This window comes from Podarcis vaucheri (genome assembly GCF_965113315.1).
Source record: "Podarcis vaucheri genome assembly, chromosome: 14".
NCBI classification, from domain to species: domain Eukaryota; kingdom Metazoa; phylum Chordata; class Lepidosauria; order Squamata; family Lacertidae; genus Podarcis; species Podarcis vaucheri.
Window position 1 is genome coordinate 52099417 of NC_138752.1, and position 27765 is coordinate 52127181.

The window sequence follows — 27765 nt, forward strand, 5'->3', positions numbered from 1 at the left end:
ATGCTCAGAGAACCGCTCTCCACCGAGTCCAGCACAGAGAACGGGCTTTTAGCTTGCAGGGTGTGCGTGTGTGTCTGTTTTCCCTGTTTCAAATATATATATATTCTAGTGGCTGTTTTGCGAATGGCAGGAGCGAGGAAGAATGCCTTTCCAACACTTTTTTTTTAAAAGCACGCTTTCTCTCCAAGCGGGGGCTGGTCCCCTTCCGCATAAAACCCCACCGCGTCGCTCTGCCTTGTTGCAAGCGAGCTTTACGACCAGGGAGACCCTCCCTCACTTTAATAGCCTCCGTCCTCCCCGCCCCGCTTTTCCTAGCCACGTGGGAGACCCGCCGCTACCTTCCAGCCCGGGGGCCCCGCGTCCCGCAATGTTGCAACGTTCTGAGCCCGCCCCCTCCCTCGGTGGGCGCGGCCCGAGCCAGCCACTCAGAGCAAAGGGGCGGGGCCGCGGAGAGAGGAGTTTTTAAATCGCGGCTGAGTCGCTGCAGCCAAGCGATCGGCGCTGAGCTCGGCGCGCTGGGAGGAAGGGGAGACCCGGGGCGGGGTGGCTGCTGGTGCTGCTGCTGTTTCTGCTGGAGCGAGGCAGGGGAAGTCTTTGCAGGGCTGTTGTGCCTCGCGCGCACCTGGGCAGCGGTTGTCGTCCCCACCCCCCCGCCGCTAAATTTGCACTTAATTAAAACTGCAAAACCTCCGAAATCCGCGATGCTGAAAAGCTGCGGGAAGAAGCTTCTGCTGTCCTTAGTGGGCTCCATGCTGACCTGCTTCCTGGTGCTGGTAGTGGACCAGCAGAAGGGGCAGGTGCTGAGCCTGGGGGGCGGCGGCGGCGCCGGCCTCCTCCTGCAGCCCTTCGAGGGCGACGCGGCGGGCTTGCGAGCTGCGTTGCCCTCGGGGCAGAGCCACCACGATGTGCGGAGCTTCAGCGCCTACTTCTCCAAGCTGGCCCGGGGGAAGGCGGAGGCGGCCTCGGCGGTGGGAGGCGGCCCGGAGGAAGGGAGGGCGGCCCGGCCGCAGCTGGAGGACATTTCGCCCCAGGATGTCTTCATCGCCGTCAAGACCACCAAGAAGTTCCACAAGTCGAGGCTGGAGCTGCTGCTCGATACGTGGATCTCGCGCAACAAGGACATGGTAAGGAGATGGGGCGGCGGCGGGGGGGTCTTCCCACCAGTGGCGTAGCGTGGGTTGTCAGCACCCGGGGCAAGGCAAGTAATTTCTGCCCCCTAACCCGTGGATTTGCGCCCCCTAACCCTAACCCCCAGATGTTGCGCCCGGTGCGGCCGGCCCCCCCTGCACCCCCCACGCTACGCCACTGCTTCCCACCTCCCAGTTATGGGATGGATGCTGTGCATTTATTTTTAAATAAGATGAACTGCCAAAAAACAAAACACAAACCCGATCCCCTGTTGCTGGAAGACTTGTGGCGGTGTTGGGTGAATGCACTCTGTGCATGCTCAAGGGTATACTCGGCTTTGAGCATTGCTGGCGGTGCCAAAGCTGAGCTTTGGGACGGGAAATGGGTTGAGGGGTTGTGCTGTGGGGGTGCTGTGTTCCCGGGCAGCGTATCTTCCAGGCTGAGCCTTGACCTGGAAATGAGTTTGTGGTGGCGGCGGCAAGGAAGCCCCGGGGAACCCGCTTCCGCGCGCGCAGAGGCCCCTCGGATCGCTAGCACCCATCCAGAAAGCGCGGGTTGCCTGCAGCGAGTGGGCGGCTGCTGCACGGTGCCAGCCCGTGCCAACAGCGTGCTAATGAGCAGGAAGGATGCGGGCTGGCGAGTAACTGCAAGCCCAGCGCCTTGATCTGTGCCGTCTCCGCCCTTGCCCCCCAGGGAGGGAAAGTGAGGCACGCTCCTCTGCCACAAGCCCACACAGCCAGCCAGCCAGCCTCCCTCCCTCTTTTGCTGCCCTCCTATAAATGGTTTCAGTCAAGGGAGGCTTATTTCTCTTGCTTGAGTACGCGCACACACACAGGTTTTCCTTTTGTGGCTTTCATTGTTTCCACGCGTTGCAGCAGGGCAATAGTGCTTGCTTAAAAAGAGAGGTGTGTATCTGAAGCTTGAAATGTAATCCCTACTCTGAAATGGGCAGAACTGCTCTGTGGTTGACTCAATGGTGAAAGGCACTCTGCACATGCTCAAGCGGTCCCTTCCTCCCCAACCTAACCCTTTTCAGAATGTGGATGCCCTGTCAGTTACTCTAAGTGCATTTCCCCCCTGCAAATGGAGGCAAGGGGGCAACATAATGTTATCAGTTGAGATTCTGTGATAAATTGAAAAGGGTGTTGGATGGGGTGAGAGATGCCTTGTTCTCCCTTCGAGTCTAGTTTGCTCTAGGTACTGTAATTGCTACAAAGTTGGTCAACGGGAAGTGTATGGACCCAAACAGCCATATTGGATACCTGTTAGGGCAGACAGGTGTGCAAAGTTTTGAGCAGAAGAGGTTTCTATTCAAAACCTTGCATGCCTATCTTTTCTCCCAGCAAGAAAGCATTGCACCGTACCACTGCAAGCAAATGTGCATGCAATTGCCCCACCTGAGCCTTACAAGGTTCTTGCCAGTGTGGCTGTGAATGCTACCCTTGAACTGCTTTGCTAGGAATTACCGTAAGTTTTCCAGCAGCAGCAGATTGAAGTGCCCCCTGTCCCAGTACAGACCAGATGTGATAATAGCACTTCAGAGACAGTGTGTGTCTCTGCCAGGGCCAGTCCAAGACATTTTGGCACCTAAACTGGTTCCTCCCCCCTCCCCACCAGAGAAGAAGGGGTGAGGGAAGATCTACATCAGGATCTGCTGTCCCTGTGGATCCTGCCATGTGAGATGGTCACCTAAATTGTCTCATGGGTGGATCAGCCCTGGTTTCTGCTACATTTTAAAAACCACTTTCAGGCTTGATTGAGGGAATTCTAGGGGACTTTCTGTCAAACAAGGCAAAACAAGGCTTCTCAGCATGAAAGGGCAATTCTAAGGGGAATGGCTAACAGTTTGAATCTGGTGTCAGACCAGCTTACAAGGTGGAAAGTAGAATGATGATGATGATGATGATGATTTTATTTAACACATTGGCTTGTGTAGCTGAGCATTCCTGTGACTGTTAGGTTACGTGGAGCTGGCCTCCTGTCCCTTAGTTCAGGCTTTGCAACGTGGTGGTGCCATCCAGATGTTTTGGACCACAGCTCCCATCAGCATCACCAAAACATCTGGAAAAGGCCAGGTTGGCAAAGCATCTCTGCAAAGTTTCCCCCTTGGTGTGACTGCCGGAGAGCTGCTTCATTATTTAAATCTGCTCCCTAACAAACTGATGGCTTTAATGATTCCCTCTTCTCAGGCTCCGGTGCCTGTTTATTCCCTCCTCCCCAAATCTTCCCCTCCCTCTTTCTCTTCTCTGTGTTCTCTCTCTCAGGAAGATTGGAGACTGAGGAGCATGAAATGCAATTTGTGTCGCTGGACTGGGCTTTGTCAGATGTAAAGCAGAGACTTAAGACCAGGCTCATTTGCATAAAGAAAAAGGGGAGGGAGGGGGAAAAAAGAATTCTCAGGCTTGTTTTAGAGCCAAGAGGGGGGATGTCTTCAGTCACCAAGTGCCCCCCTTTCCTAAACTGTGACTGGAATTCCTGGATGCCCCCAAAACAATTGGAGATGAAGAATTGGGAAGTTTCATGGCTTAAAAAATTAGCATTAAAGTGCTAGCGATTCTCAAAAATTATTATTTATACAACCATCTTAATTCTCCAAATGTGGGTTCTTTTTTCATTCTGCCCCTGTACACCAACAAAGGATGGGTTTTCTTTTTACAGGTGGAGAAACTAAGGCAGGACAGAGAGAATGACTAAGCCCATTGCTGATGGTGAATTTTAGCACTGGTTTGATCCACTTTTGTCCTGTGGATTAAATTAGTGCCTGATGTTGCATCCATACAAATGATAGCCTGGGAACCTGAAGTGTGCATGTAAACTACTTGGTAGCTTGCACACGTCTGCCACAACTCCAGAAAAATCTTACTGCTACCCTATTTTTTTTAAAGAAACCAGGTGCAAAAGCGACACAGAGGCAGTCACTTGCGCAGTACTTTGTAAACCCCCAGTTTTACAGTTTTTCCCGAACTCAGAGGAGTGCAAAAGTCAAAGGACAACTGCTTTCTGCTCCATGTATTATCGTGGAGAAAGCATCTATCATTGACCACAATCCACAGTATCTATGATCTCCCTCTGCTGTTGGAGGCTGGGAATCCCAGGTGAGCGGAAGCAGAGAGCTGTTGCTCCTTCTTTCTGACTTCCCACAGACACCTGATTAGCTGCTGAGAGAGCAGGATGCTGGCCTTGATGGGCATTTGATCTGGCAGGGCTCTCCTTATGCCCTTGCGCAGGGAGTAGGAATTGGGTCTGTTTGCTTCAAACTGAGGAACGAGCAAAACATCCCTAGTGGTTCAAGCATCCCTAGTGATAACTCCCTTAGCCTGTGGCAGCAGTGCCTTGCTACTGCTGAGCCATTGGTGACCCAGCTGGGTACCCGGATCTTTAGAGCATCCTTCCATCTCTCTCATGGGCCATTTCTCATGGTCACTTTGCGTCTTGGCCACACAGCAGAGACGGTCCAGCATGGATCTCCAGCCTCTACACATGTGTGGGAGCCCAGAGGTGGGCGAGGCCCCCAACACCTACCGACAATCCTGGGAAAGGCTGGCCCCTTTCCCCCCTTCACGGATTCCGTCTTTCTTCTGGTTTTTTTGTTCCGCCTTGTTTGTCCTCTCGGCCTTCCCAGAGCCTAGCGGCTCTGCTCTCACGCTGTCTCCCCAGGCAAGCTAACAAAGCCCCTTTTCTCCCGGGGGCTGAGAAAAGACTCGGCAGAAAGACTCTGCAGCCGCTTGTGTGGTGCTTTTCCGTGGGAACGGAGCGGAGGAGCTCGCCGGAGCTCACAGTGGCCAGGTCAGGTTGCCTAGAGATGTTGTGGGGTGGGGGGGGTGTCAGGGGGAAGTGGGGCAAAAATCCAGATTGCCTCTTCTTGGCCTGGGTGTCTGAGTGACACCTCTCTCCTCCAGTGCTTGAGGTGTAGGCAAACTGAATTTCCCAAAGCCCGTCTTGCATCACAGCAGAGAGGGAGGAGAATTGGTGAGATGTCCCAACCTCTCCGTGCAGATTTGCATTCTCAGGTTCAAAGACTGACCTTCGGAATCCTGAAAGTTTTGCATAATGCAGTGGCCTCTGGGGAAGACTGTAAACTCGCCTTGCCCACCCTCCAGATTATTTTTGAGGCTACAGCTCCCATTAGCCCCAGGCAGCATGACCAAAATATCCAAAATATCTCAAGGGCACCAGGATGAGGAAAGTGCTGTAAGCCAAAGCTTTGTTCAAAGGAACTCCTTTGATGGATGGCGCTGGGCTGTGAAGGGTCAGCAAATCTTGGCCTTGCTACAGCGCAGACTTAGACTAGTTTAGGGGTGATTGGCACCGTAGTTTTGTGCAGTGGGGGGGGGGGGACGACGGGACCAGAGCTAGGGACCTCTAATGGAATGATCAGCTGGCTGCCTTGCCAAAATGCCCGGCATTCTCTGGGATAAACTCTTAGTTAAAACTAGCCTGTAAGCTCCACTGATTTATAGCTTTGATAGGAGCTGACTCTTTGCTCGGAGGTAGCCTAAGTTTGCAACAGTCTTTTCTCTCCGCACCCCCAATATGTGTTCTGTTTTTAAGTGGATCGGGGCTCCCACACTTCCGTATCAGTGCTGATGTGCTGCAACAGTAGCAGGTGATGGTCCTTTGTGGATATATCTAAAACTTGAGCATGTCACATTGTGAACTGGATCAGACAAGCGGCCAGGCTCACAGGCTCTCCTTCCTCCTCTTTCCTGGAAGAGGTTCAGAAAAGGGAAAGCCAAATGAATCAGGTGGGGGAGCAAACTCCGCTGGGGGGAAGGGTTACAACATTTTGGGCTTCCTGGTTGCTGGGGGGAAATGAGGTGAATAAGAGAGGATGGTGGCAGAGGTACGTAGAATGAGGCGTGTCGTGGTGGAAGTGGATCGGGAGAAGCTTTTCTCTGCATTGGAGGACAACCTGAACGCTGGGAGATTCAGCACAGACCAAAGGAAGTTCTTTTTCACAGAATGCTATTTTGTTGTTGTTGTTTAGTCGTGTCCGACTCTTTGTGACCCCATGGACCAGAGCACGCCAGGCACTCCTGTCTTCCACTGCCTCCCACAGTTTGGTAAAACTCACGCTGGTAGCTTCGAGAACACTGTCCAACCATCTCGTCCTCTGTCGTCCCCTTCTCCTTGGGCCCTCCATCTTTCCCAACATCAGGGTCTTTTCCAGGGAGTCTTCTCTTCTCATGAGGTGGCTATGGAATCTGCCAACACCACATGTAGGGATGGTCGCCCACATGGATGGCTTTGGAAAAGAGGATTAGAGCAATTCATGAAGGATAATCGGTGGCCATTGGCCATGATTGCATCCTGCCTCGGCTGTCTCAGGCTGAATGCCAGTTGCGGGAAATCTCCGGTGGGGAGACATTGTGGGCTTCCAAGAGGCGCCTGGCTGGCCCCCGGGAGAACAGGAAGCAGGGCTACATGGGCCTTTGGCTGGATCCAGCAGCCAAGCTCTTCCTAATAATAATAATAATAATAATAATAATAATAATAATAATAATTAATAATAATAAAATTTATACCCTGCCCTCCCTGGCCAGAGCCGGGCTCAGGGCGGCTAACACCAATAAAATTTCAATAAAAACATAATAAGAAAAAAAGAAAAAGAAAAAAAACACAATTTAAAATACAGGTTAAAATGCAATTTAAAATGCAGCCTCATTTTAAAAGTCAAAACCATAAGGGGAGGGAAACAGAAGGGTCAGTCTGAGTCCAAACCAAAGGCCAAGCAGAACAGCCCTGCGGAAAGATGTCAAGTCCCGCAGGGCCCTAGTCTCTTGTGACAGAGCTTTCCACCAGATCAGAGCCACAGCCAAAAAAGTCCTGGCTCTGGTTGAGGCCAGCCTAACCTCCCTGTGGCCCAGGATCTCCAAAATGTTTTTGTTTGAAGACCGTAAATTCCTCTATGGGACATACCAGGAGAGGCAGTCCCATAGGTACGAGGGTCCTACAACCTTTTAACAGTTGATCTCTTGCTAATCATGATGTACCCTCTTTCTCAGGGGGGAAATTGAGTTGACTGTAGCCGTGGGGCCTCTCTTCTCTAGACACCATTTCCTCCTCGTTGTCTTCTCTGTTCCACATTAGCACAGCTTCTCTGTGGCATGGAGACTTTTACAGGCTTCAAGCAGAGCGGGGAATTCCTTGGGAATTGCCACAGTTGCATCTTGCCATTGACATGTGGGTGGAATCCCTTTTCACGTTCTGTAATGATGAGGGATGTCTCCCCTGGACTCAAGACATGCTTCAGTTCATGTACGTTGCCATTGCACACATGTTCTGCTTCAAAAGTCAACTCTGCCATCATAAGAGCATAAGAAGAGGGACCATCAAGCCCAGCATCCGGTTCTCACAGTGGCCAACCAGGTGCTGGTGGGACACCAGCAAGCCAGACCTGAGCACAAGCGCAACTCTCGTCTCCTGTGACTTCTGCAGCGGACGACCCTTTTCCGCGGAGCCCCTCTTCACAGCGCGAAGAGGACCGCCATTGCCGTTTCGCGCCGCCTCCGGAAGTCAGCCCCAAGACATTTTGGTATCTGAAGCAAACCACAGAATGGCAGCCCCTTTCCCTCCAGGGATGGTGGGGTGAGTGAAGATCTACTTCAGAACAAGGAGGGAATGTCTGGTGAAAGGCCCCCTGTGAGAGGCCGGGAAGGAAGGATCTCTCAGGGTGAAGGAAGAAAGGGAAGCTCCCTTTCTGCATGAGACAAGGGTCTCGGACACTGAGGTCCAGTGCGAAGGGCCTTCTGGCGGTTCCCTCCCTGCGAGAAGTGAGGTTACAGGGAACCAGGCAGAGGGCCTTCTCAGTAGTGGCACCCGCCCTGTGGAATGCCCTCCCACCAGTTGTCAAAGAGAACAACAACTACCAGACTTTTAGAAGACATCTGAAGGCAGCTCTGTTTAGCTTTTAATGTTTAATAGGTTATTGTATTTTAGTGTTCTGTTGGAAGCCTCCCAGAGTGGCTGGGGATACCCAGCCAGATGGGCGGGGTATAAATAATAATAATAATAATAATAATAATAATAATAATAATAATAATTACTATTATTATTATTTACCATTGGGAAAGGGCAGATCCTAGTCTCGTAGCCATTGATAGTCTTCTCCCTCTTGAGTTTGCTCAGTCCTCTTGGTGACCCGTCGTTGCTTCCTGTGGGAGTGAGTTCCACAGTTTAACTAGGCATGAAGAAAGAATCTCTCTCATCCTGGATCTTCAAACTTTCAGCTTCAGTGGAGGCCCATGATTTGGAGTTCGAGAAGCTTTTCTCTGCCCACTTCCTCCATGCCCTGCGTACATCTATAAACTCCCACCCATGTCGCTTCTTGCTTGCCGTTTCTTTGAACGAAAGCGCTGTAACCTTTCTTCACAGGGAAATGTCTCCATGAAGATTGTGTCGATGAAACAGCTTATACTGTTCTTCAGCTACACTGGCACACTGCCCTACCATGGTGCGTTGGGTGGCATCCTGGCATGGCCCTTTCCACACTGCCACCTCTTTAGCGAAGCCAACCAGCCAGCCGGGGGGAAATCATGTCAGCTTCACTGAAGTTCCTACACTGTCTTGTTTTCAAACTATTGCCGTGTGTTCCGCTTCTGATGTGCCTACCTGACCTTTCCTTGTGTTTGTGTGCAAAGGGAAATGACTGGTGCGTAGATCATAGGGAGCTATTTTGGAGTCGAGACCGAAAAGAAAGGAGAGCTCAACATGTGGAAAAAAGCCGTTTGCAAATGTTTGAGGGAAAGATGCATGTTGGTTTTCCAAGTCTGCACACTGGAAGCAGAAGGTGGGGGAGTCTGCCCTAAGGGGTTTATCTAAAGCACGAGGTCTTGCTGCCCTCCCCCATCAACCTGCCATTTATTAAACATCTCCCTAAAGCTTATCCTTCCTCTTTTAGCTGCTTTCAGGCTGTTTGCAAAAGTGGTTGTGAGATGTTAAGATCTAAAACCGAACATCCTTCCTTCCTGTAGTTTGAATGCAAAGAGGGAGGCAGCATGTTCAGGTCTTAGCTGTGCTTCAGAACCCAGAAATGTGCAGTTGACTTACCCTATTCATGCAGAATGAGCAAAATGTGTAATTTGGCAAATGAGTCCTCTCTCCATTTGACCTGGCATTCCTAAGAACCAGTTAATTCCCCAAATCATGAGAAGGGCTTCCTAAACCAGCCTTTTGGGGATGCTGCTTCACAGGGTCTTTTTTTAATTGCACATACATAGGTAGGTCAGGAGAATGACCTCTTGGTCCCCTGTTGGTTGAGACCATCGCTGAGCAGGCCTGGACAAGTGAGCTTTGTGACCTTGGTCCTGTTGTGAGGGAGAAAAAGAGTAATGCAATGAACTTTGTTTCAGGCTTGTAAGTGGTGACTAGCCTGATCGCCTGCATGGTGAGTAAGAATCTCCTCTGGGTGACTAGGCAGTGAGAGCTTCCCAAGAGGGTCCTACTTTGACCAAATACCAGTAGCTATTTCCTGCAGATGCTCAGTGCATTTGTATTTATTTGATGAAATTTATATACAGTCATACCTCGGGTTAAGTACTTAATTCGTTCCGGAGGTCCATTCTTAACCTGAAACTGTTCTTAACCTGAAGCACCACTTTAGCTAATGGGGCCTCCCGCTGCCGGAGCATGATTTCTGTTCTCATCCTGAAGCAAAGTTCTTAACCTGAAGCACTAATTTCTGGGTTAGCAGAGTCTGTAACCTGAAGCGTATGTAACCTGAGGTACCACTGTACTGCTTGATTGTTATTAAACCACGATGGTTTACAAGAAATATGAAAATTTTAAATAAAAACAGTTAAAACCAATTTAAAACACTTCATGGTAATTTCAGTTAACAGTAGAAAAGACTGTTGTGCAGTCTCTTTTTATGTTCTTATGACCAGGAGATGGTGGAGGGCTTTGCAGTAAGCTTGTAATTTACGTTTAGCTTTATGCACTAGACAATAAATAAAGGGGGGGGGCAGCCGGAAAAAAGATTTTGGCAAATCCACCCACCATTGCACCCAATCTGTTTTGAATATATACAGTTTGGGCTTTAGGCGCGACCCCCAGAACGTAACCCCCACATCAGTTGAGGGCATACTGTACTTCCCCACAGTGTCTTGCAACACCGTCCATATATATAGCCAGAGGGCAACTGTTTAGTTCCAGTAAATCAGCTCTGTGTATGGTTCCCCTTTTACCGCCACCCCGCCGGGGTTTGCTGCCACGTAAACTGCGTACGGAAATACCCTCCCAGACACCAAAGCTGCTAATAACTTGAGGGCTTGGTGATGTTTCTAGCAACTCTCAGCAGGCACCGCCAGTGATTGACCGCCGCAGTTAGAATAACTTTCAGATGAGAACCCATAAAGAATTACTTTACGTATGGAGTGTAGGCGGTTGCATTTGACACAATGCATGCACAGGGACTAGCGGTTAACACACTGTGCAGTTGGATCCTGCCCCTTGTTTTGTGCACAAAGCAACTTTCTGACCCCGCACCTATCAGTTTCCTGCTCTGCCTCTAAATGAAGACCTTGCACTTCTAGTAATGGGATAGCAGGATCGGTTACCTATTGCAACCTTTTCAAGAGTGAGCAGCCCTTCAATGAGTGAAGCTTTGTTAAAGAGCAGTCTCTGCTTATGGCAAACACACCCTCAGAGATGCTCGTAGGTAAGGAAGCAATAAAGTTGTCCATTGTAGGAAATTTATAACTTGGAGAAAAGAGTTTGCGGTTCTAGTCTCACCAGCTGGTCTAGAGAAGAACAAGACAGCCATGCTTGCTCCTTTGCTCTCTGAAGACTGAGAAATGTGAGGAGGAGGAGGAAGTTGTGAGCAGGATGCAACCCGAGAATATCGGTCTCATATGAGAGAGGGCGGGAGAGGGTTCGTTTCAAGAGGTTAAAGATATCTGTCCCTCACCCCATCGGTTTAAACCATGGGTAGGCAAACTAAGGCCCAGGGGCTGGATCCAGCCCAATCGCCTTCTAAATTCAGCCCGCAGACAGTCCAGGAATCAGCGTGTTTTTACATGAGTAGAATGTGTCCTTTTATTTAAAATGCATCTCTGGGTTACTTGTGGGTCATAGGAATTCATTTCCCCCCCAAAAAATATAGTCTGGTCCCCCACAAGGTGTGGGGGACAGTGGACCAGCAGCCCCCTGCTGAAAAAGTTTGCTGACCCCTGGTTTAAACCCATGAGAAAAATCATATGCTCTAAGGTGAGTTGCACCCAAACTTCCAACAGCTGGACTACTCAACTCCCATTTCTGCAACACACACCACCCATCATTTCCAGCTTTACCATTGTGAGCCTATCTCCAGCCTTGTGATGATTTGGCCTACACCAGTGTTCCCACTTGGGTTCCCAGCTGTTTTTGGACTACAACTCCCATCATCACTACCTAGCAAGACCAGCGGCCAGGGATGATGGGAACTGTAGTCCAAAAGCAGCTGGAAAACCAAGTTTGGGGAACACTGTTCTGCAGTGTGTCCATCGAGGCCAACTTGGGGCTGATGGCAATCATAGTCCCATAAAGATGGAGGATGCCAGGACAGCGAAAGGCTGATCTAGCTGGCAATGAGGACTCGCATTTTCTCCCCTCCCATCTTCTCTTTTGCATCTCACTGTAATCCAACCCTGGCAGAAGCTCTTCTGATGATCTAGCCCCGAGGGGAGAGTCCAGTCCGTGGTTTTGGGCTGCTGTTGTTTTTTGGAAGTGGTTTCTTAAGAATTGTGGCCGATTCAGTGTGGAAATACTCTGGAAGCCAGAGGAGAGGGGAGAGGACTGCAATGCCAGGGAGCAGCTGGGGGGAGGGAAGGAGATGAATACAGATGCAAGCTAATCCAAACTTAGCAAATTCCTGCTGAGTCGAGGGATTTGCCTTAACAGGATCACACAAGAAATCGTCTTAGTGTGCAGAGCCAAAGAAGAGAGACCTCAGCGCCGAGGAAAGCGGGTGGTCTGGGTTTTCTGCCACTTGCAGGCAGCGCCAGCTGCGGATCTGGGGCTGCCCCGGGTCCAGTGGTGTGGAAACAAAGATGGCGCAGCCCTGGGATGACCAGCCCTCCTGGCATAAGACTTGGTCGCTGGAATGGGGTATTGTTCGATCTTTAAGCAGCAATTTTTTTGGACTAGCTTCTCCCTGGCTGCCATGCTTTGCTGCTTCATCTTCTTTAAAATGAGCTGCCAAGAGTCAGGCCTGCAGGGGATCCCTGCTGCCACCCCCAAAGCACATTTGCGCTCCTTAGTCCTAAAATGATCACTTTAACTGTAGCTCAGCAGAAAAAAACAGCTGCTTTGCATGGTTCAGTCTCTAGCATCTAGGGCTGCGGAAGACTCCCCACCTGAAATCCTGGGGAGCTGCTGCCAGTCAGTGTGGGCAATGCTGCACTATAGATGCACCAGCTGTCTGATCCAGCATAAGGCAGCCTATAAAGAAGGGCCCATAGCTTAGGGGTAGATCATCTGATTTGCATGCAGGAAATCCCTGGCATCTCCTATAGGGTTGGGAATATCCCCTGCCCGAAACCCTGGCTGCCAGTCAGTGTGGTCACAACAGAGAGTGGTGCAAGAGCAGCCTTTGGAAGCCATGAGAGCTTGAGATTTTGCTTTTGTGTGCATTGAAGTTATTCAGTCCCACATCCTATGCTCATACAGACACGTGATGGAATACAAGTGTATATACACACATGTTTGTGTGCGCGCGCACACCCGCCCATCATGACTGACCTGCTCCACGTTCTCTCTTTTGCAGAACGGTTATATAATTGCCTTGCCCTCCCCTGACTTTCCTCTCTCCGCAAGGCATGTATTTGCCTTCGGGACAGCGCATTCCTTAGCAGCTGCGGCTCCCAAATTTTCATAGTGCCTTGGCTGGAGTCCCTGCCCTGGGGGTTAATAGCTAGCTAGGGTGCGTGCCATGCGCTCCACACATGCCCCACAAAGCCCGGTGTGCTTCTGTGTACAGAAGAAACAGGGCTGTGTTTACTGTTTACACTCCAAACACAGGTGTGGGCCCTGCCCGACCGGATCCAGTGACCCGGTTCTCCCAACCAGTTCTGGCCACTTTGCTGGGGCAGAGTGGGAAGGACTTTTCAGTGGGAGCCCAGGTCCTGTCTCCCTACAGTCCTAGGTCTGGGGGCGGGGGGGGGGGGTGCTGAGTGCCAGCGATTCCAGCTAAATTTAGGAGTGGGAGATTCCCAGAGCTGCGCCCCCACCCTCATTCCAGGATAATGGAGACTTTGCATAGATTGCACCTCCCTTTAGCACATCACCAAGCCTGCTTAAAAGTGGGGGGGGGGGGAAGAGAGAGAGAGAGAGAGATAGGAGATCTGGGCAGGCCAAGGGAAGGGCTCCTTTGCACAGTGCAGAGTTAACCCTATGGAATCCTTTTTCCACCTGTGGTGGAACTGCCCACCAGTATTCAAATTCTGGACTATAGTTTGTCAGGAAATGAGCAATGGACTGCTGAGATGCAGTTTGTTCAGCACGGCTGGCTTGCCACAGCCTCCCCTTCCAGGCTGGCTTCCTGGCCCAGTTCTCCCATGGCCTTCATGCTTTGCCAGCACCCTATGGGGGGGGGGAGGGTTTGATCTGTGCATAGTGTCAGCGCTGCTAATCAGCTGCCCTAGGCGATGTGGCATTTCCATTCAGGGCTCCATAATAGCTCTTGAAACCAAAGTCCTGGAGAGGAATCTGTGGAGTGCTGGGGGTGGTGTGGTGTGTGGGAGAGATGTGTGGGCATCTAATTGCACAAGGCCCTTCATTGTCCTGCAGTGGGGGTGGGGGGTTATTAAACATAATAGCACTTAAAATTAGAGGGTCTTCCAGCTTCTCAAGAGCAGAGGAGCAGGAAGAGAGGGAGGGAGGCAAGGACCAGGGGCACCTGTGTCTCTTTAGCAATGCCTTGCAGCCCCATGGCTCAAGATCAAATCCTGAGTCCTGTCCCCCCTCCAAGGGCCTGAGTGGGGTTGCAAAAGGGTTTTGCCTTTTGCAAAGAGAAAACAGGCTGCTCCAAAACGGATGTCTGCGTCAGCCTGTTTTGTACACAAGGGCTGGGTTCGAGTTCTGTCTTTTCAGTAAACAATGCCCCAGGCAGAATACTTTGTTCCTCCAGCTGCTGATGTCTTCCTCCCCCCCCCTTTCTTGGCACCAGGGATTTTTCCAGCTGTCCGGGAGAGAGACTGCAAAAGGGACTAGAACTATCCAGCCCGACTGGTCTGCCCATCCAGTGGGAATTTCAAAAGTGCAGGCATTCTTGTAGAAATATCTGCTTGGAGCCATTTGGGGCTTAAATCTGCAGCCTCCCCCCACTCATGATTAGTGCTAAAGGTGTTGGCAGAGGTGGGGATAATCTTTGGAAAGAATAATTCTGGGAGAAGTCCAGACTTTTCTTCTATGCAGGACTGCACAAATCAGAATACATATCCCCCTTCATCTTTTTTGTTATTAGGAACTAATTTCACTGGTGGAAAAGCTGCTTTCAGGCATGTGTGGGTGATTGTGGGGTTCACAGCTGAGGGAGTTAGTGTGGGGGTGCCTTGATCTGAGGTTGCAGGAGGTCAAAGACCCAGTACAATTTCTGCAGCAGGGTCTAGGGCTGGTATTTTCCCAACCATGAGGTCTAGAAAGTTTTGTCCTTTCAAAACTAAAGCAGATTCTCTGAGAGCCAAGTCCTTTGCCAGCCCCTGTTCCAATTTGTTTCAAGCATCACATCCGGTTCTTCTCGGACCTCGAGCACAGAGACCACAGATATACAAAGTACAGTGGTACCTCCGGTTATGGAGTTAATTCATTTTGGGGTGCTATGCGCCCCCTGAAAAATCCGTAACTAGAGGTGCTGCTTCTGTGCACGCACATGGCGTGATAGAGCGCTTCTGCGCATGCGTATACACTTCCAGGTTTGCCGCGGCCGTGACCCGAAGATTCTGCAACCTGGAGGTTACGCAACACGAGGTACCACTGTAAAGACAGCAGGCAATTTTGAGCCCCCAGGGCACTGACAGATCTAACTGGGAGCACGCTCTCCTCCTCCAGAAATCAAAATGGGGTGCGCGAGAGAGATTGTGCGTCATGCAGTTCTGCAGAAAGGCAGGTCATGGGGTTAATTTCATCACACTAAATTGCTTCAGTTCCTTAAACTGAGATTGCTGTCTCTGCAGAAGTGGGCAGCGAGGGGGAAGATTTCTGCAATCGCAAGCTGGTCACGTGGCTTGATAAATCTTGCGTGCGTGTTCCACCTTCCTGTAGATACTTTCGATGGCTGCTGTGAAATGTGACCGCAAATGGCAAGAAGAGGAAAAATCCCACCCCCCCTTGTACCCGTCCACTGCCGCCTCCCTGGGGCCTCGCTGCTCCCTGCTGGGGGTGGGGGTGCCCTTTGCCAGTCCTCTTGCGGGACTTTTTCTCTACTTGCAGCTTCTTGGCCTTTGCCTCTGCCAGGAAGAGGAAATGAATCACAAACCAAAAGAGAAATGGGACCAGTACAAGGGTGGGAGGAGAGGGAGAGAAACAGGCTCTCATTGCTCAGCTGGGCCTAAGTCATTCTCCTGCTTACCTAGTGGCAGAGCTGGTGGAGCTGTGGTCCTGCAGCTGCTGTCTGGCAGACACAGCTGAGGCAGCCCCAAGTATACCTGAAGGAGCATCTCCACCCCCATCGTCCAGCCAGGACACTGAGGTCCAGCTCCGTGGGCCATCTGGCGGTTCCCTCCCTGCGAGAATTGAGGTTACAGGGAACCAGGCAGAGGGCCTTCTCGGTTGTGGCTCCCGCCCTGTGGAATGCCCGCCTGTCAAAGGAAATAAACAACTATCTGACTTTTAGGCAGCCCTGTTTAGGGAAGTTTTTAATGTTTGATGTTTTTTCGTGTTTTTAATACTTTGTTGGGAGCCGCCCAGAGTGTCTGGGGAAACCCAGCCAGATGGGTGGGGTATAAATAATAAATTATTATTTATAAGTAAAGGACTGGTTGATCAACCAACCAACCTTGTCCTGGGGTTAACAAAGGACACTGCTGAACGGCAGTTGATTGAGGGCAGCTGGGTGCAGCAACTATAAGTTGTCGCCCCCCACTGAAATATCCCATCCTCTTCTCCCTGCCCACTTTCAGTATGGATCTACTATTTCAAGTGTGTGTGTGGGGGTGTTAACTTACTGTTTTTTCTGCAGAAATGACAAATCTGGTTTAAATGGGGAAATAAAGGCACTTCGATGCCGGTGACATTTGCAAGAAAATGCGCATGCGTATGCAGCCCCCAGGTCCAGGATAAACTGGCAAGGAGTGTGGATGCTTCTGGTCCTGTTCATGCAGATCCATGTACCCAATGCAGGCACATCAGCGCACTATGAAGACTACAGCCTGCCGTTTCAGCAGGCCAGCCTTCATACAACTGTGGTGTATGATACAGCACACCATATAGGAGAAGGGGTGAAGTGTTGTCTTTGCCTCCTTCTGGCCCTGCTCTGCACTCTCTCCCAATTCTTTTGCCTGGCTGGAACGTGTCCTTGAACTAATGCCCCTGGTTTGCCTGGACGGAGAGAGAGTGAGAGTGAGAAAGAGTGTAGAAACCTTTGTGATTTTTGCAGGGCTGCTGCATGAAAGTTAAGAGATGCATCCATTGCTCTGCTTCAGGTCTTGCCCACAGCTGGCACACAGCCCCCCAAAGAGTTGCCCCACAAGCAAACACAGCCTTTGGGCTTGTTAGGGCAAAAATCTGGGTGCGGGGTTACTCTGCCACCCAGCTCATCGGACTAAGTCCGTGGGTCCCTGCGGAAGAAAATGAGCTCAGCCGGACGCAGGAGCAAACTGCAGAAGATCCAAGTTTATTGCGCAACAGGTTCAAGGCGAGATTGAACAGCGAGAAAGGGGTGACATGAACTTTTAAAGTTCCCTCCGTGTCCCAGAGTACAGTGCATGAAACGTCATGAATACATTATGGGAAGGTTGGGTTTCACCAGGTTGGGTTTCACCAGTTACATCATGAATATAATTTACACGTCATGAATACATTATGAAAAGGTGGAGTTACATTAATTAACATTTCGGATGAGGGAGGGGGAACATGCGGAGTGAGAAATATACATAGATACACATGTATTGAGTACCGGTGGTGGCAAGACAATGGGTCAGAGATATGCATCGTCTGCCACCTGATATTGCCTAGAGGAAAGCTTGACAAAACGATCTGGGTGGATTAAGAAGTTCCTGCGTACGTGACCTGCCACTTTGGGGATTATGGAAGTGGGGACAGCATCATGGAGTCCAAGGGGAACTGAGTTGAATGGCACCGAGAACGAGCAGATCAGAACCACGGCTGATTTTATATCAATTTTTGAAGATTTCAGTGATTTCTAAGCCACTCTGTACTATAGAGCAAAAGCAGAAACAGAGTGGATACATTGTAACAGGATTTTGACAGTATTACTTGAGAGATTATGGAGGACAGGGAAATTGAGCAAATATATTGTAGTGAAGAAGACATTGCCCCCCCCCCCCCCGTTCCGTATCAGTCCCCCATTCGGAGATAGATTTGCATTAAAGTTCTGTAAGAACTTGCAAATCTTTTCTCCGCACCCTAAATCTCGGTGAATGGGATGTGTGTCTTTATGCAAACCTGAAAGGGACTTGCAAGCCATGCCTCTTACGGTCATTTGCAAGTATATCAGTGCAGGTAGCTGCATATAGGGTATTATATAAAGAACACCTCTTGTATTTTGTTGCTAAATTACTTGTGGCATTCTCAATAGTGTTTTATGCTTTACACCTAGCAGGAAGGTCCAATTGACTGAAAAATGCAGTTGGTGTTTTGTCCTTCGCCATTTTTGTGTGTTTCTCAGGTGTCAAGCTAGCTCTTCTGTGGTCTCACACTGACATAGTGCTACAGCAACACATCCTGTCTGTTGAATCCCCTCGGGGCTTTCATTTAACCATGTTGCCTGGCATTCACCATAGCTGGCACAGGTTGGACATCTCGTGAGGGAGAGGTCTTCGCCTTGGCCTTTAGCTATGGGATTCTATTATAGGCTGTGGTTTTGCACGCATGGGGAGTTGCCCACTTGCACTTAAAGGACCAAAAAGCTAACTGCAGCCTGGATACACTTGCCCAATTCAAACTGAGTCCAATTTGAATTTATCTTGCCCCATGGTTCTCAACTCTTCAAACCAATCTGTTAAAAGAAAACCATTCTTAACAAGGGCAGTTGTCCAAATAAGTCAATTTAACTCTATAAGGGATCATTCCTGCTAAACCAAAGCATATGCACCTTCATGTACCTGGTGTTTTATGGATCCAGAAGCTTGTCCTTGGAAAAACGAGGTTTAACACATTTTAAAATGGATATGGAAAGTTGGCAGGGTGCCAGGTGGAACAATTAAATGTGGTTATAAATTGATCTAAACATTGGACTACAGAATAGTGTGAGCTATTAGAAAGTATAAAATGCATGAGAATTCTCCATTGGTGTGTAAGCAATAAGACATTAACATAAAAACAATTACACACAAAATTGCCCCCCTTTGTGGAAATCACACTGTCAGACACATTTCAACATTCTTACATAATAACACATAATACAAAACAAACTAATTAAATATCAGTTACATATCTTGACACAATCGTGATCTTTTATTCATGTATCTTTTGAATCCTGGAGCACAGTCTTAAGGTTCGAAAGTGAGAAAATGTCCTTGCAATTCAACTCCTCCCCTTAGCCATGAGGGGTTGTCGCTGCTTTTCATCATTGCACATCTGTAGAAGTGATATCCTGTAAGGGGCAGGGTTTTGGGGCGACTTAAAAACACAGTTAGACAAGGAAAGGGCAAAAGGCAAAAAGGATGTCCTCCAGTTTCCATGGGAAGCTGCAAATAATAACAATCTTAGTGGATTAAACATTTTATTCATTATCACTTTTCCATATAATTACTGTTATTGTCTGCTAAGTTTGTTTGCTTTCCTTTACTTAATTTTTGTTGTTGTTGTTCTTTTCATATTATAAAATAAAAAATTACTCCACATGTATAGAAAGAGAACTGTAAAAATACAAAGGTTAAAAAATAAAAGGAAAGCAAAAATTAGATTACCAGTTAGATGAAAATGGACTTGACACAAAGACATCAGATTCAGAAAATAACTATTATTAAATAGTACAAAGATATTATCAAAACCACACATATTACTACTGGACTCAAAAAAAGAGGGAAAGCAATGGGGAAAACTTAAAATTCACCATGTGCTATCCAATAAAAGAACTTCATGAGACTGACTTTCAACATGTGATGAACATGTCCCCAAAGTAAAACACACACACACAAAATTACCTATGAGGAACCAAAAGTAAATAAATGTTAAGACACGCAATTAATAAGAAACTTGAAGTAACCTGAAGTAATCTGTTTTGGCATTTTAACATCCCAAATGACGTGACAACATCAGCTGTAATGTTAATAGCGGAATACTGGGAAATGAGTTAATACCAAGAAAAATGAATGGCAATTTAAAGTTGTGCGGGTACCTTGCACTAGCCAAAATGACAGAATTAATAAGAAATGCTCAGGCCAAAGGTAAACAAGTACCATTCCACAAACAATGTTTGGTTGTGCTTCGATTAACTTCATAGACATCATGGAGAAACGGATTAAATAAATGAAAACAGATTATTTGTAACTTAAAAGAGTGTCAAAGCCACAAAGAGATGGAAGTCACTAGCAGGGATTCAGACTTGTTTCACAGAACAGAAAGAAAGTTGCTGTGGGAGGAAAAAGGGACAAACACTTTGTTATCGGGGTTCACATATCCTGTTAAAAGGGAAAATTATTTCATGTGAGAAGCCTGTCAGGAAATGCTGTTCCTAAAATTCCCATTGAGGGGGGGAATGCTTTGATATTTACCTGTGAAAAGAATTTGGCATGTTAAGATTTGGAACCTGGAAAGCTCTTGACTTTTGATGGGCTAGTTTTTTTGTTTGTTTGTTTGTTTGTTTGTTTGTTTTTTAAGCCTTTTGTCTTACGTAGCCCCTGGGGCAAAGACACATTTAGGGTGATTTCCCTCAATGGTTCCAAGTTTTTGCATTTGGGTAAATTTCTCTCTGCAGTTCTTAAAGAAACCTCCTCTCCCCCCTTACAGTCCCCCCCTTCCTCTCTCTCTCTTCTTTAGCTGATCTAGCCTCTGTGCATGTGTAGAGTTCATGTCTCAGGAAACGTTTTATACTATTGAAAATGTTGCATCCTTTGGCTAAATTAACATTTGAATAAGGGAAGGGAAGGGTATGGAGTAGATTTTAAAAATAGGGTTAGATTTTAAACAAAAAAAGAGAAACTCAGCAATTTAAGTATTCACTAAAACTAGCAATTTCAGCCCAAGCAAAAGAGACTGCTTCCTTTATGTACAGGAAAGGGCTAATATCCCTCTGGCCATTCGCGGAACAATCAACCGCTCTCTTATTTATGAGTAAAAATGGCCAGAGGGTCAGAATTCATAGGATTTTTTAACATTCTCAGTCATTTCAGCCTTACCATTTGCAGACAATTTTCCCCCCTGCCCTTTATTTACAGGGCAAGGCTCATTCTACTTGACTATTCATTTGTATGTGCTTAAACTTTGAGTAGACTTTTAAGTCTGATTTTTGTAAATAATAGACAAAATGATAAACACTGTAATCACTTAAATGCCTGATATCACCAGTTCTGCTTCAAACATCATGGCTTCACCTCACACCTTTTAAAAACAAAGAGCAAATCTGGGCTGAATTTCAACTCATCAGCCACAAATTCGGAAAGTTGAAAGGGACCTGGGGTCATCTAGTCCAACCCTAAAATACAGGGTTCATGGCAAGATTTGTACTACCAGAAACACACACATACTTATGTACACAGACACAACTGGGGAAGAGATCACAAACCATGCGCCTATCATGGAAAATAAAAGAGGAAGAGGAAAATAAAAGTACCCAACTAGTTTGAGTGAGAGTTTACTTCCTTAGACTAAAGAGTGAAAGTTCCTAGATAAATTATCTTTAAAGACTGAAGTGAACATTTTCCTAAGATAGGGAGAGGATCTCTTATAAAGCATAGTTTAAACAGCCATAGATTTGATTTAAAAGGAATATAAGAGTGAAAATTTTCCTGAACTTGCAGAGGAATAGTAAGCCTGCATGAGACTCTTAATCTCAGGGTCGTGGGTTCGAGCCCCACGTTGGGCGCCAACTGTTAGGGCAAAAATCTGGGTGCGGGGTTACTCTGCCACCCAGCTCATCGGACTAAGTCCGTGGGTCCCTGCGGAAGAAAATGAGCTCAGCCGGACGCAGGAGCAAACTGCAGAAGATCCAAGTTTATTGCGCAACAGGTTCAAGGCGAGATTGAACAGCGAGAAAGGGGTGACATGAACTTTTAAAGTTCCCTCCGTGTCCCAGAGTACAGTGCATGAAACGTCATGAATACATTATGGGAAGGTTGGGTTTCACCAGGTTGGGTTTCACCAGTTACATCATGAATATAATTTACACGTCATGAATACATTATGAAAAGGTGGAGTTACATTAATTAACATTTCGGATGAGGGAGGGGGAACATGCGGAGTGAGAAATATACATAGATACACATGTATTGAGTACCGGTGGTGGCAAGACAATGGGTCAGAGATATGCATCGTCTGCCACCTGATATTGCCTAGAGGAAAGCTTGACAAAACGATCTGGGTGGATTAAGAAGTTCCTGCGTACGTGACCTGCCACTTTGGGGATTATGGAAGTGGGGACAGCATCATGGAGTCCAAGGGGAACTGAGTTGAATGGCACCGAGAACGAGCAGATCAGAACCACGGCTGATTTTATATCAATTTTTGAAGATTTCAGTGATTTCTAAGCCACTCTGTACTATAGAGCAAAAGCAGAAACAGAGTGGATACATTGTAACAGGATTTTGACAGTATTACTTGAGAGATTATGGAGGACAGGGAAATTGAGCAAATATATTGTAGTGAAGAAGACATTGCCCCCCCCCCCCGTTCCGTATCAGGGCTGAAGGAAGCTTTCCCCTTCCTGGGCTGCTCCCTCCTGTTGCAGAGAAGATCCAGGCAGAGAGGAACTTTTTGCACGGACAGCAGCGGAGGTGGAGTTCTTTGGCCTGGGTGCTTAAGGCGTGCAAGAGAGGCCCATTGCTTTACCCGGCCAGGGATTGACCACCGTGTTTTATGTTATATATTTTATACAATGCTTGGCGGTGGAAAACGCTCCAAGCAGAGTTTGGAGCAAAGGAACAAAAAGCTGGGAGGTTTCTGCTGCTTTAAGAGAGAGCGCAGGGTCTGTGGAGCCTGGCATCTCCCTTCAGGTCTGCTGCCCCAGTGGAGTCCGGCTGGCTCTGAAGGCGCATTGTCCTGGGCTTTCTTCTGGTGGGTGTCTGCTATTGTTCCTCGGGGCTCTTTTCTTTTTTTGCATCCTGTGTTTCTTTAAATTGCAGCCTTCAGAAACAATGAGGTTTCCTGCGTGTCCCCAGGCCAGGGTCCTCAGACAATGCCGCCCACTGAGTAAGCACCAGAGAGGGAAGAGAAACCCTTTTTCTTAAGCTTTAAAAGCTCTCGCTTGGGATGGGGAGGGGAGAGCGGCAGCAGCAGCCAAGAGCTGCACCAGGATCCTTGCTGGGAGGTCCCTGGAAAAGCTGCCTGAAACCTCACTCACGCGTTGGGTCAGATCCAGAGCAGGGACAGTTGCATTTGACTTCAATGGGACTTAAGTCATAACTAACTTCCCCCCATTAATTTCAGTGGCCTTTGCTTTGTTTCACCGATGGGAGCTGGATAGAAATATGCTTTAAAGAAACTTCAATTTAACTTTTTATTTGGTGGGGGAGGCTGTAGCTCAGTGGTAGAGCGTTTGCTCTGCAAGCAGGAGGTCCCAGGTTCGATTCCTGGGGACTGTCCCCTGCCTGACACCTGTTGTAAACAAAAATCTGCCCTTTCCCCCTTATGGGGTATCCAAGATCCCATATAGAGTCCTTACGTGGGTTCCCTATTAATAGAAAATAACAGAGGCCAACCAGAGAATATTAAGAAGCAAAGCAGCTAGCAAGCCTGATCTTTATTGATCTGTTGCAACAGGGTGCTCCCCTCACACGCAGGAAACGAGGAGGAACCCAAAACAAAGGTGTGCCTGCCCTTATATAGAAATTTTAAATTCCCTGCCCTGGAGCTCCAGACCACCCTTCCATACATCATGCATACATCACAGAAGGGGTGTAACCCAAGACCACCACCCCCAGATACATCATACCTACATCACAGAAAAGGCCGTCTACATCAGAAATCTGAGTGTGTTGTTTATCTCGTCTGACAGGTTACCTGTTAATGCTCACTTGATTGGATACCCTGGGGAGCCTGGCCAGTCTTTTGTAATGATAAATACTTAGTTCCTGAGCCAGGTCACAGGCTCACCCTATTCAAACACAGACAGACATACCCTTAAGACAGGATTTGTGAAGGAAAAGACAATGGGGAGGTTTTTCCATTTTCCTCTGACCTTGCAGAGAAAACATTTAGTCAGTTTGGAAATCAAAAATGGTTTCAGGTCAGTCTTCCTGTGCTGATCTATGTACACGCTTGGTTGGTACATTTATTATATATCTAAGACTTTAAGACTGCTGGCAATACTGAGCTGGATAGACCAAGAACCCAGGCAGTATCCTGTGTCCTTTTAAGTGCATGCTTAAAAGTGCATGCGCATCATCCAGGTATATTTGTTCAAGTCCTGGGCTGGATTTGTTGCTTCATAAAGTCTAGCTGGCTCTCGTAAGCATGCCAGGGCCGGCTGCCTCTTGCATTTCTTGCACAATGTTGTCATCTCCCCACCTTTGGGACAACAAAGGAGGCCAGGTTAAGTTTTACCTGCTGCCTTCAGGATTGCCTGCATTCTACCTGCCTGTGTGTAATGGCTGAGCTGTAAGAAACACAAGTAAATGACGTGTAAAAGAGTGGGTGACATTGGGAGAGAGAGAGAAAGAGCAATTGTTCAGATTTTAATTGAATTTCCTGGCTGGATTCCTACTGAGCGGCAGGAAGGGGCTGGATGGAGAGGGTGGGAGGCAGGGAGCCTGCAGAGACAAGATTGTTCTCAGAGGTGACACTGAGGGTTGTGGACAGGCTGTACCCTTCCTGTCCAGGCAGTGGGGGAGCCAAGCAGGGAGGCTGCTGCAACTCTCCAGCGCTGGCTTCCAAAGCCCTGCAGGGTCTCTTCCTGTTGCAAGAACTCGACAGAGGGTCCTCTTGCCCCACTGGACTCTCCCAGGCTGCAAGTTCGGTGCTGCTGGTGGCATGTTCAGGATGAACTGTTCTGAAGTAGCCCAGTAAAAAAAAAAAAAAATTGGCAAAATAATAATCTCCTCCTGGTCTTTTTATAGCAGCAGGAGGATTAGCTAAGGGGCTATTTTGGGAGCAGGCAAACGAAGACACAGTCGCTGGAGACGGCACATGCCTGATCTAACCATGTAAACATTTCCCTGCTTTTTCAATGAAGTTCCCAGTCAGGGCTCGCAAGCTGATGCCGATCTCTGATCTCTTCTTCCCGGCTGCTGTTTCCGCTTTCCCCATCCATGTTCCACATTTGGGGTGTGTATTTTTTGAAAAAATATATTTATTAGGTTTTTACAAAAAGGAGAAATAAAGAAAACACATAAAAGAAGAAAAGAAGAAAAAAATAAAACATACATTTAGAACACATCAAAATAGAATCCAATAAAATAAAAGTTTCACTCAACCAAATACAAAACATAAAAACTCCAACTTTTAAAGTCATACCTAATTAACTTCCTTTCTTGACTTCCTCACGCCTCCCTTTTTTGTGTTCCTCTTTACCCAATCAGGTACAGCAAGTCCTTACCCTCTTTCAGAAGCTCATTTCTAATTATTAGGTTCATTCTATTATGTCTTCAAACTTTGGGGTGTGTATTTTTAAACCCCCCCCCCATGTTGAAAGAATGTGCAGGACGGAGGGGGGGGGGTGAGATGGTGCCTTTGCCGCCTTGCCCTGCTTTGCCACTAACCCACACATTCATAGAATCATAGAGTTGGAAGAGACCACAAGGGCCATCGAGTCCAACCCCCTGCCAAGCAGGAAACACCATCAGAGCACTCCTGACATATGGTTGTCAAGGCTCTGCTTAAAGACCTCCAAAGGAGGAGACTCCACCACACTCCTTGGCAGCAAATTCCACTGTCGAACAGCTCTTACTGTCAGGAAGTTCTTCCTAATGTTTAGGTGGAATCTTCTTTCTTGTAGTTTGGATCCATTGCTCCGTGTCCGCTTCTCTGGAGCAGCAGAAAACAACCTTTCTCCCTCCTCTATGTGGCATCCTTTTCTATATTTGAACATGGCTATCATATCACCCCTTAACCTCCTCTTCTCCAGGCTAAACATGCCCAGCTCCCTTAGCCGTTCCTCATAAGGCATCGTTTCCAGGCCTTTGACCATTTTGGTTGCCCTCCTCTGGACACGTTCCAGTTTGTCAGTGTCCTTCTTGAACTGTGGTGCCCAGAACTGGACACAGTACTCCAGGTGAGGTCTGACCAGAGCAGAATACAGTGGCACTATTACTTCCCTTGATCTAGATGCTATACTCCTATTGATGCAGCCCAGAATTGCATTAGCTTTTTTAGCTGCCGCGTCACACTCACTTTAGCTGCCGCGTCACACTCACATTCAGTAGACATCAGGTGCCACATCCTACACGCTTCTGTGGGGGTTTTTAATTGGGGGGGGGAAGAGAAGAGCCAAACCAGGCTTCAAAGGGTCTTCTCCCCCTCCACCTGGTACTGATGGGGAAAGCAGAGTCTGCATTGCACACACACCCCAGCAAAATCTGCTCCTGAGATATTACTACGTCCTGTAGCCAATAAGGACCAGAACCTTAATTTTTTTTAAAGAGGAAAGGAAGAATAATTAGAATTGAGACAGGAGGGCAAATTCTGTACCCACAACTACCAAATTCCACTCCTGTGGGACACACAAGAATTGATACATTCCACTCCTATTAGGATGAAAAAGCATCCTCCTATCTTCCTAATATGTGGATCGGTTCCTTGAAAGTCACCTTTACCTTCACCCAACAAGTCCTGCCATACCCCAAATCTGTTTGAGTGTGTACTCATAAGGACTAGAATGTTGCTTTTAAAAGAAGATACTGTAGAACTGATAGTTGCAATGGTCAGGCTGCTGAATTCTGTCTGGCTCTGGCCCATTTACACCCCCCCTCCTTTGTCTCCCTGTCTGGGGTGGGGGTGGGGAGTGTCTGCTCTCTTCCTCCTCTCCCCCCCCCTCCTGATGAAACCAAGTTGTTTGAATGCTGCCTCTCCCCCCCCCCCTCAGCCCAGCCCTGTTAACCAGCACCAGCCCAGCTGTATGCTAATGGAGAGCAAACACCATTTCAGCCTCCAGCTTGCATTAAGTTGGCTGCAAGAATCTATTGTTAACCAGCCCGTTGCTTCCCTACCCCCTGCCAGCTACATTCTTCAATGGGGGGGGGGGGAGACCACAAAGCAAGCTGGAGTGAATGGTGTTTGGGCGCAGGCTGACAGCTCAGATTGTACTCTCCCTCCCCACCTCCTTTTGTGTGCCTCCCCCTTTTCGCTTTTAACTATTTTTTTTGTGGGGGGTGCAGCATCTGGCTGCTGTTTCTTCCTTCCTTCCCTCCCTCCCTTTTCTGTCCTTTGTTTTGTGTTGCTCTGAATTATTTGCGATTCCCCCGCCCCTCCCAACTGGCAGCACACACAGACAGGCAACAGATGCCAGGAATTACCTGTGTCAATAAGGAAGTGCAGTCAGGCAGGTGGCAGGGCTCAGAAGGCGGGGCAGAGACTGCTCCCTTGGCTCAGGTTCACCTGGCAGTTGGAGCTGAATCAGTTGTAGGCGAAGGGGGGCTGTTTTGTGGTTCTTGTTCTCCATCATGCTCAGGGGGCAGGTGGGGCAAAGCCTCGCAGTATAGAGAGGGGCATCTGGGCAGGACTTTGGGGGCAGGGGCCTGCGACCCCTCTTGGTAGAATGAGCAGCCTGCCGGCCTCATAAATGCAGCACATTTTGAGGGGTGAAGGAATTCACATTCCTATCCAGGCTGCATTTACAGAGCAGTTTATTCTGTCGCCCCGGCTGTAAATTCGCGCACCGTTCCTGAGCTTTTGCACGGCGTGAAAGCCACTTCTGCAAAGCCAGAAGGATATTGTGGGAGTTTTGGAGTGCGAAAAGAGCAGGAAAGCACCACAGCAAAGTTCTGTAGGCTTGCGGAAGGCTTGGACCAGGGGTCAGCAACCTTTCTCAGCTATGTCCCTCAGACCTTGTGGGGGCCCAGACTATATTTTGGGAAAAATATATGAACGAATTCCTATGCCTCACAAATAACCCAGAGATGCATTTTAAATAAAAGGACACATTCTACTCATGTAAAAATGCACTGATTCCCGGACCGTCCGTGGGCCAGATTGAGAAGGCAATTGGGCCGCATCCAGCCCCCGGGCCTTAGGCTGCCTTCCCCTGGCTTGGGCTCTGCTATTGCAACATGTGCTCTTAGTATGCAGATGTATTAATTCAGAATGTTTCTGGGACAGCTCAGTTAGTAGACATGAGATTCTTCATCTCAAGGTTGTGGGGGGTGGACTAGATTGGCTCTTGTGGTCCCT

At 48.3% G+C, this 27765-nt stretch overlaps 1 protein-coding gene across 1 annotated transcript in view; it reads left to right on the plus strand.

The window, feature by feature from the left end:
* Positions 1–495: 495 nt before the first annotated feature.
* LFNG (LFNG O-fucosylpeptide 3-beta-N-acetylglucosaminyltransferase) overlaps positions 496–27765 on the plus strand; it is a 37532-nt gene continuing 10262 nt past the window's right edge. Inside the window, exon 1 of the mRNA XM_082199857.1 lies at positions 496–1124. Within this exon, the coding sequence (XP_082055983.1) occupies positions 702–1124 (423 nt within the window). The 5' untranslated portion in view covers positions 496–701. The remainder of the gene's footprint in view (positions 1125–27765) is intronic.